Here is a 17,583-nt window from a genome sequence, read left to right on the forward strand (position 1 = left end):
AAATTTTACACAAAAATGCGTATTTAATTTTTTTTTTTCGTTTTCGCAAAAATAAATAATTTTTATACTAATCATACTGTCACTGGTAATTTCTGCCCCACTTAAGGGTTAATATACACTGGTTCAAGCAAATAAGCCTTGTTCACGCGTCAATAAGTCACACGCACACACACACTTACACAAAATATGCATGTATGTGGCGTGCGCTTTGGTATGCTTGCAACAAAACCGTAACTTTTGCACTTCAACTACGTTAAAAGTTCTCCACTCGTTAACTACCTGCTTGCGCTTAAATATTACTTACAATTGCACCAAAGGGCCACTTAACGCTGCTTACTCTGCTGACTGTTTGCTCAGCCGAACACTCCACTGCGCGCTGCGTGCCAGCAAGTGCGTGTTGATTTTAGCCAACGAAAGGCGCCTCCACCTTCACCAGGGCGCCGACAGCCAATGAAGTCGCCGCCGCCGTCACCGGCATTGGTATCGTCAGCGCGCTGATGCTGCCAATTTTCACCGCCGACGGCGTTGGTGACGAGCAGAGGAAACGTCGCTGCTGCTGTAGCTGTTCGTGCTGTTGTGCCGTCGGCGTTAGCGGATAATCTTCGACGGATGGTGATGGTGAGACCATATCATTGCTCAAGTCACTATCGAACTGCATGTCCGCCTCGTCCTTGAGGCATGCCGACTCGAGATGCTTATTGAGGTACGACTTGAGCGCGAATGTCTTGTGACAGCGTTTACACTCGAAATTCTTATCGATAGAATGCGTTTGCATGTGTGCACGCAAATTGGAACGGTCCGCAAAGGCTTTGCCACAATGCGCACAACCGTAGGGCTTCTCACCGGTGTGCGAGCGTAGATGGCCCTGCAGCAGCCAAGGGCGCGAGAAGAGCTTGCCGCAGACATCGCAGCTGTGCGATAGCTTGTGCGTGAGCAAGTGCATGGCGAGCGCAGGCATCGAAACGTACGCCTTGCCGCAGGTGTGACACTTTTTGGCCGATTGCGAGTCGAGCGAGCGATGTGTCTGCTTGTGACGCGACAGATTACTCGATGTGGCATACTGCTTGCCACATTCGGTGCATGTGTACTTTGCGCGTTGCTGATCTTGCTGCACCACAGCCGCCGGGTCCGCCACATGCTTGCGCTTCGAACGGCCGTCGCTCACAAAGAAGGCTTCGTAGGTGTAGGCGACCGTTTTGTTGGCGCCATTCGCTGATGCTGGCAACTGTAGCGCCGTTAGTTGATTTGTGGTATTGCTGTTCTCATTCTGCACGCTGCTTGCCGGCGAGCTCGGCTGTCGATCGCTATCACTGGCACTTAAAACACTTTGCAGTGAGGCCGTGCTTCTGGGGCGCTGTTCGTTGGCGACGCAAGCCGCGGCCGCCAGATCAGCAATGGATGCGCCCGTGTGTTGCATGCTCGCTGCTGCGGCATCATGTTGTTGTTGCAGCTGTATCGCGTGTGTGATGTGATGTAACGGATGTTGCTGTTGGTGTGTCGTAGACGGCGCCACTGCTGTCTCTTGCAGCTGCAGCGGTTGCGGCTGTTGCAGCTGGTGTGGCTGTATTGGCGGATGGAAGGCTGTGGAAGCACTCAAATCGAGTATGGCGTGTGCGGCATGCAGATCCTCTTCCGCTGGTATACGCAAACTCTCGTAGGACGTGCGCAAACGCTCGACACTCGGCCTGTCGTCCAGCGAGTATGGACGGTAGATGTCTTTCTTTTTGGGTGGCAGCGACAGCGCCGCGCCAGTGCTGGTGAAGCACATTGCCAACGATTTATTGCGCAATACGCTCGACTCGCTAGTTACTCGGTTGTTGTTGTTGCTGTTGTGGTGTTGTTGTGCATGCTCATCGCTTGGCGCTTCGGTTTTGATGCGTATCATGGGCGGACTAAGGCGTTCACTGCTGTGACTACTGCTACTACTACTGCTGCTGCTATTGTTGTTGTGGTTTTGGCTGCTGTGACTCGTTGGCGATGCTGAAGGCGAGGAGGCGGTCGAAGGCGGCGGCGTGTGCACAAATGACGAATACGGATGTGCGTGCGGGAGCGTTGGTAGGCTGTGATGTCCAGTGACGCCAGCAGCAGCAGCTGCAGCTGCCGCCGCCGCCGCTGCCGCAACGGCATTTGTAATTACAGTAACTTCACCATTTTCCATTCGTGGCAGGTACGCTGTGTAGTGCATGGGCGAAGCTTCATGGCCGAAACCTGTAAATGCACGGAAAGCGAAAGAACGAGTGAGAAAGAGCGATAGAGAGTGAGATGATGATAGTTTTACCGTTCATGGGAAGGAGTGCGCTGAGTAAAGGGAATTTTTAATTTTACTCTTGCTGGCCATAAAATCAATAAAAACACCGAAATGGGCGAATGCAGTAAATTCGGAAAATCTGCACGCCAAATGCGGAGATAGACAGCGCAGTCAACCGACACAGCGACACCCATGGCTGCACTAAGGCGCAATGTGCATGTAGTACCTGTGTGTGTGTTGGAAATTTTGGCAAAGTGCCAAATATATGTACTTTAGTTAGCGGCAACATGCTTGCACTACAGTGTTGCTCTGCGCTGTGGAGCAATAGTTTTCGTTGCTGGCGGGCGCTAGTGTGCGGGGAAAATATGCATACAAATATACATGTGTTCATATATGTATATATCTTTGTACGCAAGTATGTTTGTGCTGGAATTTTGAATTATCTACGTGTAATGTTATTTAAACAGCTCGGCAGGCATCACATAAACGTATAATGAAAAATTATTGATTTTAGTTGGACGCTGAAATGATTAAAATTATTAATATGCCAAGCAAGCGCTTAGAATTTAGAGAGAAAGTCGCATAAAAATAACCAACTTTTCAAATTTTTTAATTGAAAAATGGAAACATTTTCGTATATAGGGTTACTTTTTTTACCAAATGCCTCAAGCGCCAAAATGTAGGCAATAAAAGATGTCTATGAACTTATGAAAGTGGAACATTTTTGAAAAACAAGTGCACCTATTTGCAAAATATAAAAAATAATTATGGCAATATGTTCATATCGTATATATCGTATATATCGTCGCCTAAAATGCATAATAATGTTACATCACTTTTCATAAGTTTGCGGGCGAAGGAAAAACGATATAATAGAAACCACTTATATTGAAACTAAATTTGAGTTTTGGTTACAAAATGGTTATGTATTGGTCATGTAAGATACCGGGATGTTAAAATTTTACGATACATGTATGCAATATAAAGAACTGAATTTCCATTTCTTTTGAAACAAGTTTGATTTATATATTGGTTATATCTGACAGTGAAAAGTAACAATTTTGTGATATACATATGTGTTTAATCTGACAGCTCTATTCGGATTTCGTTTGATGATATGTAGATCTGCATTTCAAGTGATGATATGTATTTTTATTTATTTCGAAATTCCTAGAACGCCAAAATGTATGCAACAAAAAATAAATATGGAAATTTTGGAACAATTTTGAAAAGCAAATGAAACAAATTTCAAATTATAAAAATGAAAATGAAAATGAAAATATGTGCATATATACTTATGTATGTATATATTTTATTTCGAAATGTCACAAGCGCTGAAATGTAGGCAACATAAATTGTATATGAATGGATTTTGCTTGAAATATATCGAAAATTAAGTGAAATAATTTTCATAGATTATACATTTGCTAAACCTTTATTATTATCAACTAGATAATTTTTAATTTTCTCTCATAATATCTAAAACCAAAATAATTTCTCAAAAAAATGTGTCTATAAAAATAAAAACTATCAATCAAACTATTTCAAAATGGAGAAAATCAACACATTAGATTAAGCTTGTTGTTTAATGAATACCTTATTTGAGGTAAGTTTTTTTAGTTAAGACTTTAAAATCCGAAAAAAAATTCTGTTAAAGCAGGAATCATCTTTAAAGCTTTGAATGGACAGGTTTATAAGACTGTATCTTATATGAATATGATCAGATTAACTAAGGTTACTTTGTATAGAGATAGAGAGGATGCTACCACATATAATGACCTTAAAATTACTAAGCGATAAAGCCGTTATATTTTCAAAACTATATCTCTTTTCAAAAAGCACAATTTTTAAGGCTGATTTTGATACGGTTATGGAGAGTTTAATAAATTTTTCCATTTATAGCGCTTGATAGTATACAGTAAACTTAAACTTATTAAGCGTTAAAGTCGTTATTTTTTCAAAACTAACTTTATTTGCAAAATATTATATTTAATTTTTTTTTTTTATATTTAATCAAAAAATTTAACACATTTATAGCAAAGCCTTTAAATTAGGCTATATAATTTTTGGAAACAGAGAAAGGTGAGAGCGGAATGAAACACTTTGGAAAAGAAACACGAAGAAACACTAAAAGCGAAAACTATTTACGAGCTTTCTGAGGCCGGGAAAGGAAAAACAAGGGGTTTGGTTGAATTTTAAAGCCTCAAAATCGGCTTATTTAAATGTCTTTTTCACATAACCACAAAATCTGTCGAGGATTTTGCTTGAAATTTCAAGTATTAAAAAATGGTTTATCTCGATTTCCAGCGAAACTATGAGTTTTCTCTGTAAATTTCTAAGTAATGAAAATATGTATAATTTTTATAACATTACATAAAAATTTAAAATTTTTATTGCACTTTTTTTTCTTCCTCGAAGATTTCAGTAGTGGCATTCAAAAAACTTGAAACTTTTCAACTTTTTGTCCAAAAGCGAATAAGTAATTAAAGTATTAGAGAAAACCAGAAAATGTGCTGCGTTAGGATAGTAAGACGCCTGTTCCAAGATAACTTTTGCGCTAAAGTGACGTCAGAATGTCAGCTGATATTATTAGTTTGCCTTAAAATCGAATATCAAGAAGGTTAATGTGCAAAATATCCTCTAGTATTTCTTTCTGATATTTTTTTTCCAATTATTCTGTAATTTTTTTTTTTTTTTTTTTTTTTTTTTTTTTTTTTTTTTTTTTTTTTTTTTTTTTTTTTTTTTTTTTTTTTTTTTTTTTTTTGGATACCTTAGCATTCAATAGGGAGTATTTTGTTTTTTTTTTAATTTTCAAATAAAGGCCCACAAATATGATTAAACAGCAGTGGCTTTATCAGTTTCTGAAAACTGCAAGGTTTCTATAAGAAACATTTTCTGAAAATAAGTCGCATTATTTCAAATTTTACAAAAAGTAACAAAGAATTCTTACGTTATATATGAGTTGAAATTGCAACTCAAGCCTCTCAAATCCATTGTCCTTACATACTCTCCCTCCTAGCACTACTATTGCCCGGCACTTGTGGTCAGCGTAATTGCCGCCGCGTGGCATTTGAGAGATAGCAAAGCCGCCTAAGCAATCACATGACAAGTAGCACGATATATATCTTTACATTTGTATATATGGTTGTAACCGGCATTGCAACATCAAAATAAAAACATAAAACTATAAAAAGGCCATACAAACGTCTAACCCCATTTTTGTTCATATCAATTGCCAGCCACGCGCACCGCATAAGTAGTCATTGCTGCCACATAGCAGCGCGATTTGCGGCGTTGCATGGCAAACTAATAAAATATGTAGCAATAACGGTGCTATGGTAGCAAGGATGCCACGGGCCGCCAGATATGCGATTTGCCACGGCCACGGCGACGCGGCAGCCTTAATGCGCCGTAACAACATAAAGTACATCCTGATTTTCATTTGTGAAAAATGGCTTTGGGAGCGCCACACACATGAACACACATACATGCGCGCTTGGAAATTTATTTGTGCGCGCTTTAAAGCACCGTTAGGCAAATATTCGATGGCCAGACATTAGTCGTCGCCTATGAACGACTGACAGCTTACAGTTAGATATGTGTTACGCTGTTGATTGCGCCGTGTTGCGCGGATGTACAGCTGACAGGACACTGCGGCGCTGCTGGGAGCTGAGGCGGGTGTGAAAAATATGTTAGAAAAGTATGTGAGTGCATGAATGCCAGTCAGCCAGCCAGCCTACAATGTGTAAAAGTTTATATTTTTCTGCACACATAAGCATGTGTGTGTATTTACATGTATGTGTGTGCGCTAAAGTGTCTGTATAAACTTTAATTAAGCAACTGCAGGGTTGTTATGAAGATTTATGCAAGTGACATGTGTCACATTCTGGGTCAACATGCGATGCGCATAACTCATGACAGGCTTAAAATTAAATATTTCAGCAGCAGCGCAACAAATGCGACGGCCCAACAAACATACATACACATACATACACATGCATATGTCTGTTGGCAACTGTATACTTTCAGCTATAACTGCAAATGCATGCTGGCGCGCCTGTGTGCGTGTTGGTGTGACTGGGCGGAGAAAATATTAGCAACAGGGTTGCACGCCTAAAAGTATGCACTAAAAATTCTCTATGAGTTTTTATATGCATGCTCATGCATTTTGAGTACTTCTGTGTAAGTGAATACTAACACAGGCGCATATACACACAGACACTCACAATCATATACATATGTATCTGTTGTTGGAATGTGTGCTTGTACAATAGCAGCAGCAACAACAACAATTACTGTCTGGCTTGCCATCCGGTTGTTGCATTTATGGCATGCATTGCAACATTGTGGCGATGGCAGCAAATTTAAAGGCAAAGTAATGAAAAAATAGTGATAAAATTGCAAAAAAAAAATACCATGCATAATGCTCTGCTTGTATTTGGTTTGCATTTTAAAGATTTTGATGAGGGTTTTTCACATAGAACAAGAAGAAATTTTAACTTTGCGGCACCCATGCTATAATACCCTACACAGCTGCTTTTCTTATGGCATAGAGGATAAAAAAATATTTATCTAGATATCCAGTGGTCAGTTTATATGGCAGCTATATCTTATAGTGGGTCTATCTGAAAAATTTTCGCTGACAGTATAGCGTTGCTTTAGAAAATTGTTCATGCCAAATTTTATGCAGATAACTCGTTAAACAAAAAAGCTTTAATTTTGATAGATCAGTTTGTGTTGCAGCTGTATGGTACAAAGATCCGATCTAAACAATCTACACACATATTATTGCGCTGCTTTTGATAATAGTCTGAGTCGAATTTTGGGAAGATATTATGTCAAATAAAAATGTTTTCCATACAAGAGCCTGATTTTGGCTGAGCAGTTTGTAAAAAAAAAGGTTGCAAAATTTCAGATCGTTATCTCAAAAACTGAGAGATTTTTTTGTGTTGTTTGTAAGGAAGGCAGTTACTAATTAAACGCTTTTCGGAGTCTTGTATCACTAATTTTGAAATCTCATGATAACAAGTGGGTAGATCCAAATTCTACAAATAGCCGCACAGGTCTGTTAGAACCCGACGACTATCTTGATAATAAAAAATATTAGTATTTAGTTCCACTCGTTGCTTCGAATTGCCAGTCAACTTAAAAGACTTACACATAAAGATATATTAACTATTTTTGAAGCTTGCGAGAAAGAACGCTTTATCAATGTTTTTTTTTTATCACGAGAGCATTCCTAGTAGTCGAGATTCGCCCATAAAAAATCTACCAAACATCTTTTTGGCCCAATCATTCGACTACTGTAGTTCTCGTACTAAAATATCTTTTAAAAAGAAAGTCGACTTAATCAAAAATTTAAGAAAACTTTTTGTAACAAAAGTCAAATTGTTTCTGTATTAAAATTACCGTTACATGCACATATACATATTTATGGCATTGGTCGTCACTCTGGCTGAAATATGAATACATATGACTTCATCTAAATAAAATTCACACACTTGAAAAACCAACTGAAGGCCAAAGTGGAGTGGCAAAGGCATACGGAACGCCGCAGGCAGTCTGTCTGCGCGCAAAAAATTCGCAAGCTATGTCATACAAAGATGCACACACACACACATACATGTTCCTGTATGGGTACACGACCAGCTGAGCTACAGCGGGACAGCTGACTGCCTTAGCGTTACCAAAGCAGAAAACAAAAAGGAAAAAAATATGCTCAAGATCAAAAATAAAATAAGAAAAAAATTCTAAAATGTTGAAAGGCAACGACTGAAAAAGCAACAACAATAGCAAAAAAAGGCCAAACAAAGTGAAATAGTTTTAAGTTGCAAGCATAAGGGACGCCGAAACTCACACGGCGGAACACAAATTCAAAGCGGAAGCTGGTAATAGGATAAAGTAAAGAACCGGCCACGTCAAGCCACACCAAAGCACACCAAACGTAGTCAGCGCAGCCCGGCTCAGCTGGCGCGCTTAGACGCAGCGCGACGCGGCATGCCACTTGAAAGTTCACGACGCAGCCAACCCTTCTTTTTTGTGAGCGCGTCTCCTTCCAAACCTTTTTATGACGCAAATACTGACAGTGCAACAGAAGGCGGTCGCCGTCTGCCGTTCGCCGTTTGTTGGCTGCCGCAGCCACAGCGCAGCAGACGAGCGCTGATCTCTCTCTCTATCCCCTTTAGTTACTACCTACCAGCCAACCTACTCTAAAAGCTGCGACCCTTAAACTTGCGCTGCGAATTTTATTTTCAACGCAGCCGGCAGCTGTTGTTGTTGCCGCCGTTGCTGTGTGCTGTTGCCACCCTGCTTACAGCAGCGCGGCCACTTGCTGGCTGTCTCGTTTTGTGTTTTGCTCTTTTGTTTCACCAGTTGATTTGTCGACGGATTATTTCGCTCAAATACACAATTCAATGTTTGAACGATTTCGTTGGAAAATTTCTCGTAGGGGGAAAATTTAGCAGCCAACAACAACTAGTACAAGAGAAAAACGCCGAGAAAAGCAATAAAATGTGCAGAAACATGTTTTTTCAATTTGCCAGAAAATGTTGAAATTTGTCAAACGATTAGCTTGAAGCTGGTGCACCAACTTGGCAACTTGATTGGAGGCTTTAAGACGGTAAGGCGTTGGCAACAACAACTACAAGTGCTTGAATACAATTATAGCAGGAACAAAAGGAGAAAAAATAACAAAATTAATATATTCATTGGGGAGCTGAAAGTTGGTTACATGTGTTCTTGCGTTGCGGGGTGAAACTTAAATTTAACGGAAGGAAATTTTTAAAATTATTTCAAAAATATTTCTTTTATTAATTTCTTTTGGAGTAGTCCTGAAGTTCAAGGAAGATAATTTGAAAATATTTTTTATTTCTTTTTTTATTTTGTATTGCGCAAAAACTTTAATTTCACAGAAAATATTGAAAATAACTTTAATTTCTTCTTTTTTTGTTTTGTTTGAAATTAAATGGAAAAAATATTTCCAAATAAATATATTGCTTGGAAATTTATTTTATTGATTATAAGTTTTCGCATTAATTTAATTTACTTATTACTAATGAAAAAATAATTTGGAAATGATTTATCATGAATTTTGAAAAAAAAAATTATATACATGTATAAATGTTAAAAACAAAAAAAACTTTTTTTTATATTTAAAGAAAGTAAAAATTTTACAAAATACTTTGAGAGTTCGCTAATTATAATAAATAAAAAAATGGGGTTAATGTAATAAGTTTTTAAAAAAATTTCAGAACTCAAATTTCAATAATTGTAACCTTAAAAAAAATTTCAGTTTATGAAAAAAAAATTGGAAAGTTTTTGAGCACTCAAATGTAAAAAAAAAAAATTGGGTTTTTGGAAAAAAATATTTTGAAAATTTTTTGAAAACTCAAGTATAAATAATATTGACAAAAAATTTAAGTTTCTCCATAAAAGTCAAAAAATTTTATTAATAATTTTTTTGGTCTTATGCAATTATCGGTACATACATATATTTTATCATGAAAAATTCGGAAATATTCAATAAAAAAGTATTATAAATTAAAATATATGTGGCAGGATTTCTTCAACCTTTTTTTCTTCAAATATTTAATTAAAAAATACAAAAGTTGAGAATACACAAAACTTCATAGATATTATGAAAAAAAAAACCAAAGTTTTAACCAAGAACCAGCAAGATTTTAGTTTTCTAAGATTGAGTTGAAAATTATTAATATATCATATCATATATGAATAAAATTGCTATTACAATCTTCCAATATATTTTTTTTTTTGATATACATATATTATTTTTTTAAACAAAAGCTCAAACTATTTTACTAAATTTTTTTTTACATATTATACTACTACCTTTGACTTCTGCGCCATGTAATAAAATGTACATACTATTTTTTTAAACATTCCACTTAATAATTGTTGTTTTGTTTTCAAACAAAAAAAAAAATTCTATTCAATTTTATAACAAAATTTTAAACTTTTTATTACATTTTGTTAACGAAATATTTTTTGAAAATTTAATTTTTTAATAATTTTCTTAATAAAAATTTTTAATATAATACTTAAAATTTTCTATACAAACATTTCGCAATAGAATATTTTTCTTTTGATTCTGTTGCTGTAGCTCAAAACTGTATGAAATTTAGTTGAAATAAATATATTGTCCCCTCTACTAGTTCCCTGTGCTTTGCTGTCTGTGCGACGCAGGATGTGGCCGGCCGCTGCTGCTGCTAAAATCCCCAAGTATACACGTACGGCGTATAAATAAATATACAAATTGAAATGTACTTACATACGCAGCAATTGGAGCTAGCCCAAATCCTTAGACAGCAAGTGTTTATAATCAAAAAACATAAGTTGCCAAAACGGAAACGGAAATGCGTGTTTTACTGAGACAGCAAAAATTCAAATGAAAATGAAGCGTCAGCAAAAAAAAGAAAAAACAGAAGCAAAAACGCGAGTGGAAAATAAAAATCATAAAACAAAACGGTGCAACTAGCAGATGGCAATCTGGGTAAGAGAAATTTACCAAAGTGAATGTTCCAAAAAAAATTACGGATATATATAAGTAACCGGATGGATAGAAAAAATTGTGGGGAAACACTGAATTAAGATTTTTTTACGCATTGCGGAAATTTTGGAAACTAGCGGCAAGTAATTTTCTAGAGTAATTTGCTAGAGAAGCTGGAGCACCCTAAGCCTAAAAATGCCACAAGTGAGCTAATGGAGCCGCCGTCGGCAATGACAAGCCACAACACCACCAATAAATTAATTAAAATTGTGAAAAAAAGTGTGCAAATTAAAAGCAACATTTATACAACAATCAAATTTTAAAAAAAATTTTTGTATTGGTTTTTGTTTTTTAAATAAAATTATATATTCACACTGTAAACTGCCGCAACAACTACGCTGCGTACATTCCGCTTCCGCGCCTTAAAAGAAACGCTAAGCGGAAATGACGTAAATATAACCAAAAACACGAAAATTTACTGCCAACTCACGCGCGAGCAACAAACTCTGCGAACCGCCGCAAAAAAAGGATCGCCGCTCAGCGCCGCGCTCTCTGTCTTTCTCCGCCGCTTCCGCTGCAGCAAACCAACACAGTTGTTTGCGCGCTCGTTCCCCATTTCTTGCACAGCTGCCCTACAGCAGCGCGCCGCATTAGTGGCAGTGGTGACCGTTACAATGACTCGTGAAAGCAGCGCAACAGCGGGGCGTACGAAATCCGGACAGACTTGCTTTAGTGTCTGAGGTTTGTCCATGGGCAGAAGTCAAACGTCTCAAGAGGCGACCAGTTTGAAGTTGCTGCTTGCCCCACGCGCCACTCGCTCCAACAGTTCACTTTGTTAACTTGAATTGTTGTTGGTGTATGTGTGTGTGTGTGTGTCTGCGTCAGCAGGGGCCTGTTTAACAAGTGGACGCTTGCTTTTATGTATTTCAGTAAATTTTAAGGACTAACAACCAACGAACTGGTTTTTATTGTATGTACATATGTATTTCGTGTTTTTAGCTTTAAGTCAGCTGTTGGACAGAAAAAGTTACAAGAACCTTTCAGATACGAGTTTCGAGTAAACACGTGAAAAAAATTGAAAATAAGGAGAAATGGTAAATAGCTCTTATAAGACATGAAAAATATAAATTTCATTAGAAAAGCTATAAGTTTGTTTCTAGCTCACTTTTTATCAATGAAAAAAGTTTCGAGATAACCACATAGAATTCGGGTTGTAGTAGTAGTAAATGATAGGTATACAATTTTAAAACTAAATTTCCAAGATTCACCTCATTTTCTATCAAAGAAAACAGTTTCGAGACAACAAAATTGAATTCGAAAATTTCAAAACTAAATTTCCTGGCTGTACAAAAAATTTGCAATATTCGATTATATGCGAATGTTCATTAGTTCTTAAACCAATTTACTAAAATTCTTCCAATCTTCATCTTCAAAGTTTGGAAATTAGTCCAAACCAACTTCACTTCCCTAAAACTTTTCCACGAACTTTAACAGAAATATTTTTTTTTTCAAAGTTTTTGGATCACTACACTTTCAAGTAACTCGCGGTTATATTTTAACCGACAGTTAGCAGAAGAAAAATTTTGTTCAAATTTACTAACCGCTGGCTAAAATGGTGGTTTGCGCATAACTGGATATAATGATATAAAATTGTTGACAGTTAAAAAAATTATTGTCAGTTAAAAGTGTATTATAAGAAGGTCTAACTGACCAACTTTTAGTTAACAAACTTAACTGAAGAGTTTCCTTCGTCTAAAAATGTTTAATGGAAAGTTTGCTAAAGACAATTTTTTTGACGCATAAAGTTAAAGTGTGATAAACACGATAAAAATTCTGAAAATATATATTGCCAAAATATTCTGAGAGAGTGTAACCGACTAACGTCGCCTAAACGACTTTTATGAAGAGCTTTGGAGGAATAATTTTTTTACTAACAGAATTAAGAATGTTCGGGAAATTAGTTAAATAAAATAATAAATCAGTTTTATTTTGGTACAAATTAGCGTCGACTAACATTGAACAATTTTAAAATTTTTTCCGTAATCATTTATCGTTAAGTTAATGTTATCTTTAACCGACAGATTCTCTGAATTGAACGAAGGCAAATCGCTTAATGAAGCTGCGGTAAAATGTGTACGAAGTTATCTTTATTACATACATGCTAACCACTGGTTAAACTGCTGGTTAGTGCTTAATCGCAAGTTAATTTAATTCTTTTACTGCGGATTAACACTTAACCGCTAGTTAGAATAATAATTAAACTTGTGGTTAACAATTAACCGCAGGTTAGTACTTAACCGCAGGTTACATTATGAAAAACTGCTGCTTAACACTCAACCGCAAGTTAGAACACTAATAAAACTGCAGATTAACACTTAAACACAAGTCAGCATGAAATCCAACTTAAGTCAAAAAAGTATAGTTCTAGTAAAAAAAAATGTTCGTTTCTAAAATAATACTAAAACAGGCGGTAAATTAAAACCAAAAACAAAAATATTGACGGTAATTAGTAAGAAGCATTTTGCCGCGGTTAAGGACCTTCCAAGTGATTTTTGTCGAGGTTTTATTTACTGAACATTTGAATATAAAAGAGAGTTGAACGCAGTAAATGAGAGTACATAGTCTGAAAAATATGAAATTTAAGCACGTTACACATTAAGGTGGGTAAAAGTGTATTTATTTTTGTGACGATTCGAGAACTTAAGCTGAATATTAATTTGATGGGCCTAAATAAGAAAGGATTTTTGCTCTCGACTTTTGAAAAATTCGCCTAAATTGAGGTTAGTGAGTGAGGCAGGCAGAAATATTTCCCATCAGCGTTAGAAGATTCAAAGGATATGAGTTCGCGAACAAGAAGAAATATATTCGCTAGAAACGGCTTACTTTCCCGCTAACGCTGCCTTCCGCCGCTTTTTTCGACACCTGCTTTCAAAAACAATTTTTATTATTTTTTTTTTTTAAGGGAAATAAAAACTGGAGAAAACATTTACTTCAGCAACGCCTTGCGACCCCTCGATTGTAAATTTTTAGATTTTTCTACAGGACTTGCTTTCATAAAAACTTACCGTTATACAACGCCGTTGCACCGCGCGTTGCCGCCTCTGGTGAATGTGGTGGTGGACTCGGCGCTGTAGCGCCCGCTGTCGGCGACGAAGGGCCCCAACACGTAGCCGTTGGTGTGCTACCATTACCGCCAGCCGCTACAGCAGCTGCATTGCATGCAGCCGTTGTTATAACTTTACTGTTATCCTGCAACTCTGTGCCGGCTGCGGCTAAAGCGTGCGCATTATCACCCACTACATCGATCTCCTCATCATCATCGATGGTGGAGCGCCGCGACTTTGACGATCTTCTATTGTACTGCGTTTGTTGCTGCTGTTGCGGGCTGGGTGATGCTGCCGCCACGCTGCGTTTGTGCAACAATTCGTGACTTAAAACGGTCGCTTGCGATTTGTCGCTGTCGTCCGCCACCGCCACGGCCGTCGTATTATCCTCGATGCGTTCGAGCCAGGGATAAGCTTTCCATTTCTTCGCCATCAGGCAGCGTGGCATGRTAGCGTGGTGGCGGGTGTGATGTTGGTGCTAAAGAAAAATTGCTGCTGGCAAATGTTTTGCCGAACTCAATTGGGAGGGTTTGAGGCGTGAAATTTTTGGTTTTATTTGGATATTATTATTTTTGGTTTTTTGATGTTTTTGCGTGAAATCCAGTAGTTTGCAGTAAAGTGGTTAGATATTTCGTGCGAGCTAAGTGTGTGTTTAGTAAAAGTTGAGCGTTTGGTGCTATTGTTGTTGTTGCGGCAATTGTAAATAAACACTAGACATTGTTTGTGTGGAATTCTTGAAGAGTTCGAAGCTTCTTTCTTCTTATTAAATATATTTACATTTACATACGAGTTTAGTATATATGTATATAGTTTGCCCGACGAAATTTTAGAGTTTTGGTCAACTAAGGTTCAAACATTAGATGTTGCTGCAGTTTGTTGCATGCCACTTTTATTTGGTTTTAAAGTGCTGCTTGCGGCACATTTTTGCTGGCATGCCAAATTGTTCGAGCTGCCACGCTGTTGCTGCCATGCGATTTTGTTGTTGTAAATTTCGCGACTTTCGTTGTTAAAATTTTGTTAAATTTTTTTAAATTTTATTGTTTTTGTTAAATTAAAATATTTTCAATTTTTTTAATTAAATTTTTTTATTTTTTTTTTAATTTCGTTTAATTTTCAAAATTTTTTCTGCAGTTTTTATATTTTTCTTAAATTTTTTTTTAGCAATTTTTAAGCTTTTCGGTGTTTTACAGTTTCTCAATAACATTTGCTGTTGTCTTTATTGCTTATTTYCTGTCCATTGTTGTTGTTAATGCATAATAATGCTTAATAGTTTACTTTTTAAAGTTTTTTGTTTTTTAAGTCATTCATATGCATGTATGCTTGGTTATGCTTGTAAATAAGTAACGCCTGCYTGTAGTCGAACTTGTTTTTGTTGTATTTCAAGCACAACTGCGTGCTGTTGCCATTGATTGCTGTTGTTTATAGTTCTCGCTGGCGTTGTGTTGCACTTGTGTTCTTGTTGTTGCGTTTCGTGTGTGTGTTTTTATGCGTTTTTCGTAAAACTTTTCTTCGACTGCGTATTGATTTTTAATCCGTGATTCAGTTGTCAGCCGCGCGACGTTCTACTTTGCACTTTAGGGCCACCCAATTTGCGGCTGTTTCGTGGCGTGGCGAGGCGCTTGTTGGCGTTCTAGTCAAGGCGGTCGCCGGAAAGTATACGAAAGCAAGTAAGTAATTTATAGATTTTTGCTTAGCAATTTTGAGTAGATTCGTAGCAAAATGCAATAGTTTTAAACAAATGTCGTATACAATTCAATATATATGCATGTACCGTTACGCGCACGTCTTTCCCACAAACACACACACAAACTTGCGTTTACTTTTTTAATTTCAATATTTTTTTAAACACTATTTTACGCTCTTGTATAACTGCGCGCCGTTGTTTTCTTGTTATTATTGTTTTACAATTTTTTTGTTGTTGTTTAAAAAAAGTTTAGTTAAAAGTTAGAGTTAAGTTTGAGAATTTGTTGTACAAAAAAAATAACAATGCATAGAATTGATTGAGGTGGAAAAAAACTTAAGGATCCGTACAAGAGAATATTATATAAGAGAGAAGAGAAATGCGAACCGAACGTAAGCAACCCTTGGAGGCTTATGAGAACCCGTGGTCAATGTACAGCGGCTTTTATACGTGCCACAACCGCATAGGCAATCGTCGGAGCGGAACTCAAACGGTACGCAGTGGCAGTGGAACAACAACGTTAACGTCATGCAAACGCGTTGGCAAGTGAAACTATTCCCAGTCGTTGGGGTGCCAATATGTGCAACCCCTAGCGCGCACAAGTTGCACGCCCGCGGTAGCGTAAGGCGATTGAGCGCCCACAGCGCGCAACAACAGCACAAAAACAATGTGCGGCACGAAACGAAATTGCAATGAAAGACGAGGGAGAGCGCGCTCTGAAACGCTCAGAAGGCGCTCTGGCCAGCGTTCGTGCCGCTGAGCTGTTGCTTCACGGCAAAGGAAGGCGCACGAAGCAACAGTGGCGCTCGTTGCCAAGAAATGTTTGAATAGAAACACGTTCGTAACACGAACGTCACCAATTGGCACGAAAGGACGAAGAGCGCGCGCTGCGAACGAAACGTGCTGGCAACTGAACTGGCGCTTACACACACGGCCAAGATGCAAGTATATGCGTGTGTGCGCCGCATATTGTGGCGAAGATTGTTGAACATGGCTATAACAGCAACAGCAACAGCTACTAGAGCAACAGCCAAGCGCTGGTGGAAAGAGCAGCTGTCGCTTGCATGTGTGTGTGGAACTAGGGACAGGAGTTTCGGCCGCGGCAGCAGCAACAGCAACAGCGCGCCGCGCAACAATCAGGAAGTGGTGTTCCACTCTCATTTGCTTCGTCTACACGTCTACTGCGCTCAACTGTTTCAACCACTGCTTTGTTAAATGCAAGTGTGTATGTGTGTGTCTTTTGCTGTGCATGCGTGCGTTGGTGTGTACGCCTGTGGCACATGCCACATGCTTCAGCGATCAACAATGGGTTATTTTTCGATTTGTTGCATTCAGTGTGTCGTGCGGCACAGCTGCGTTCGTGTTGCAGGCTGACGTGCGGGGAATGGAGCAGCAACAGCTTAACGGGGAGCACGATATAACAGATGCTGAATGTTTCGTTTCCATTTAAAAGCACACTGCGCGGCGCTACATGTTGTGGGAACACTTGGCGCTTGGAGAAATTCGATATCGAGTTTCGAAGTTGGAGCATTTCCGTAGCGACTTGCTTGTTGCATCTGCATATAAATAAGTTTGGCGTGCTTAAACGACTTCACAAATGCACAGTCAGCAGTGCATAGAAAGTATGCCAATTAAAATAAAGATCACGTGAACTCAAAAACAGAAAAATGTGTAAAGTTTCCATATTTCGGCTGGGGAATGTTTTGAAAATATGTCAATAAAGTCGGAGTTAAAATCTATTTCTGTGGCGTAAAATACTCCCATTTGACTTCATTGAGACCTATATTTTAGCGATCGATCTTTCGAGCATAAAAACAACCAGTGCTTAATGTATTACATAATGGGTATACAAAGGCTAGAAAAAGATCCACATCCTTCCATCCAATTCTGAGATTTTTGCCATTAGCCGCTATTGATAAGAAAACATCGCCTTTTACTCATTTTAATTTACCGCAAGGTCTACGGAAGAGTATGAACTAATTATAGACCTATTTTGTATAAGAGTTGCCTCTTTAGTCCTTTATCTTTGTTGACATTTTAGCTA

At 37.9% G+C, this 17,583-nt stretch overlaps 1 protein-coding gene across 1 annotated transcript; it reads right to left on the reverse strand.

Moving 5' to 3' along the window:
* Positions 1-14,615, reverse strand: LOC108968911 (sal-like protein 1). Its single transcript, XM_018933256.1, has 2 exons — positions 13,820-14,615; positions 1-2,208 (listed from the first exon to the last, which is right to left on the reverse strand). The coding sequence occupies exons 1-2, from the start codon at positions 14,304-14,306 to the stop codon at positions 404-406; spliced, it is 2,292 nt and encodes a 763-aa protein (XP_018788801.1). The 5' UTR covers positions 14,307-14,615; the 3' UTR covers positions 1-403.
* Between the last annotated feature and the right edge of the window lie 2,968 nt (positions 14,616-17,583).

Source organism: Bactrocera latifrons, unplaced genomic scaffold (genome assembly GCF_001853355.1).
Source record: "Bactrocera latifrons isolate USDA-ARS-PBARC rearing strain unplaced genomic scaffold, ASM185335v1 scaffold_104, whole genome shotgun sequence".
Lineage (NCBI taxonomy): Eukaryota > Metazoa > Arthropoda > Insecta > Diptera > Tephritidae > Bactrocera > Bactrocera latifrons.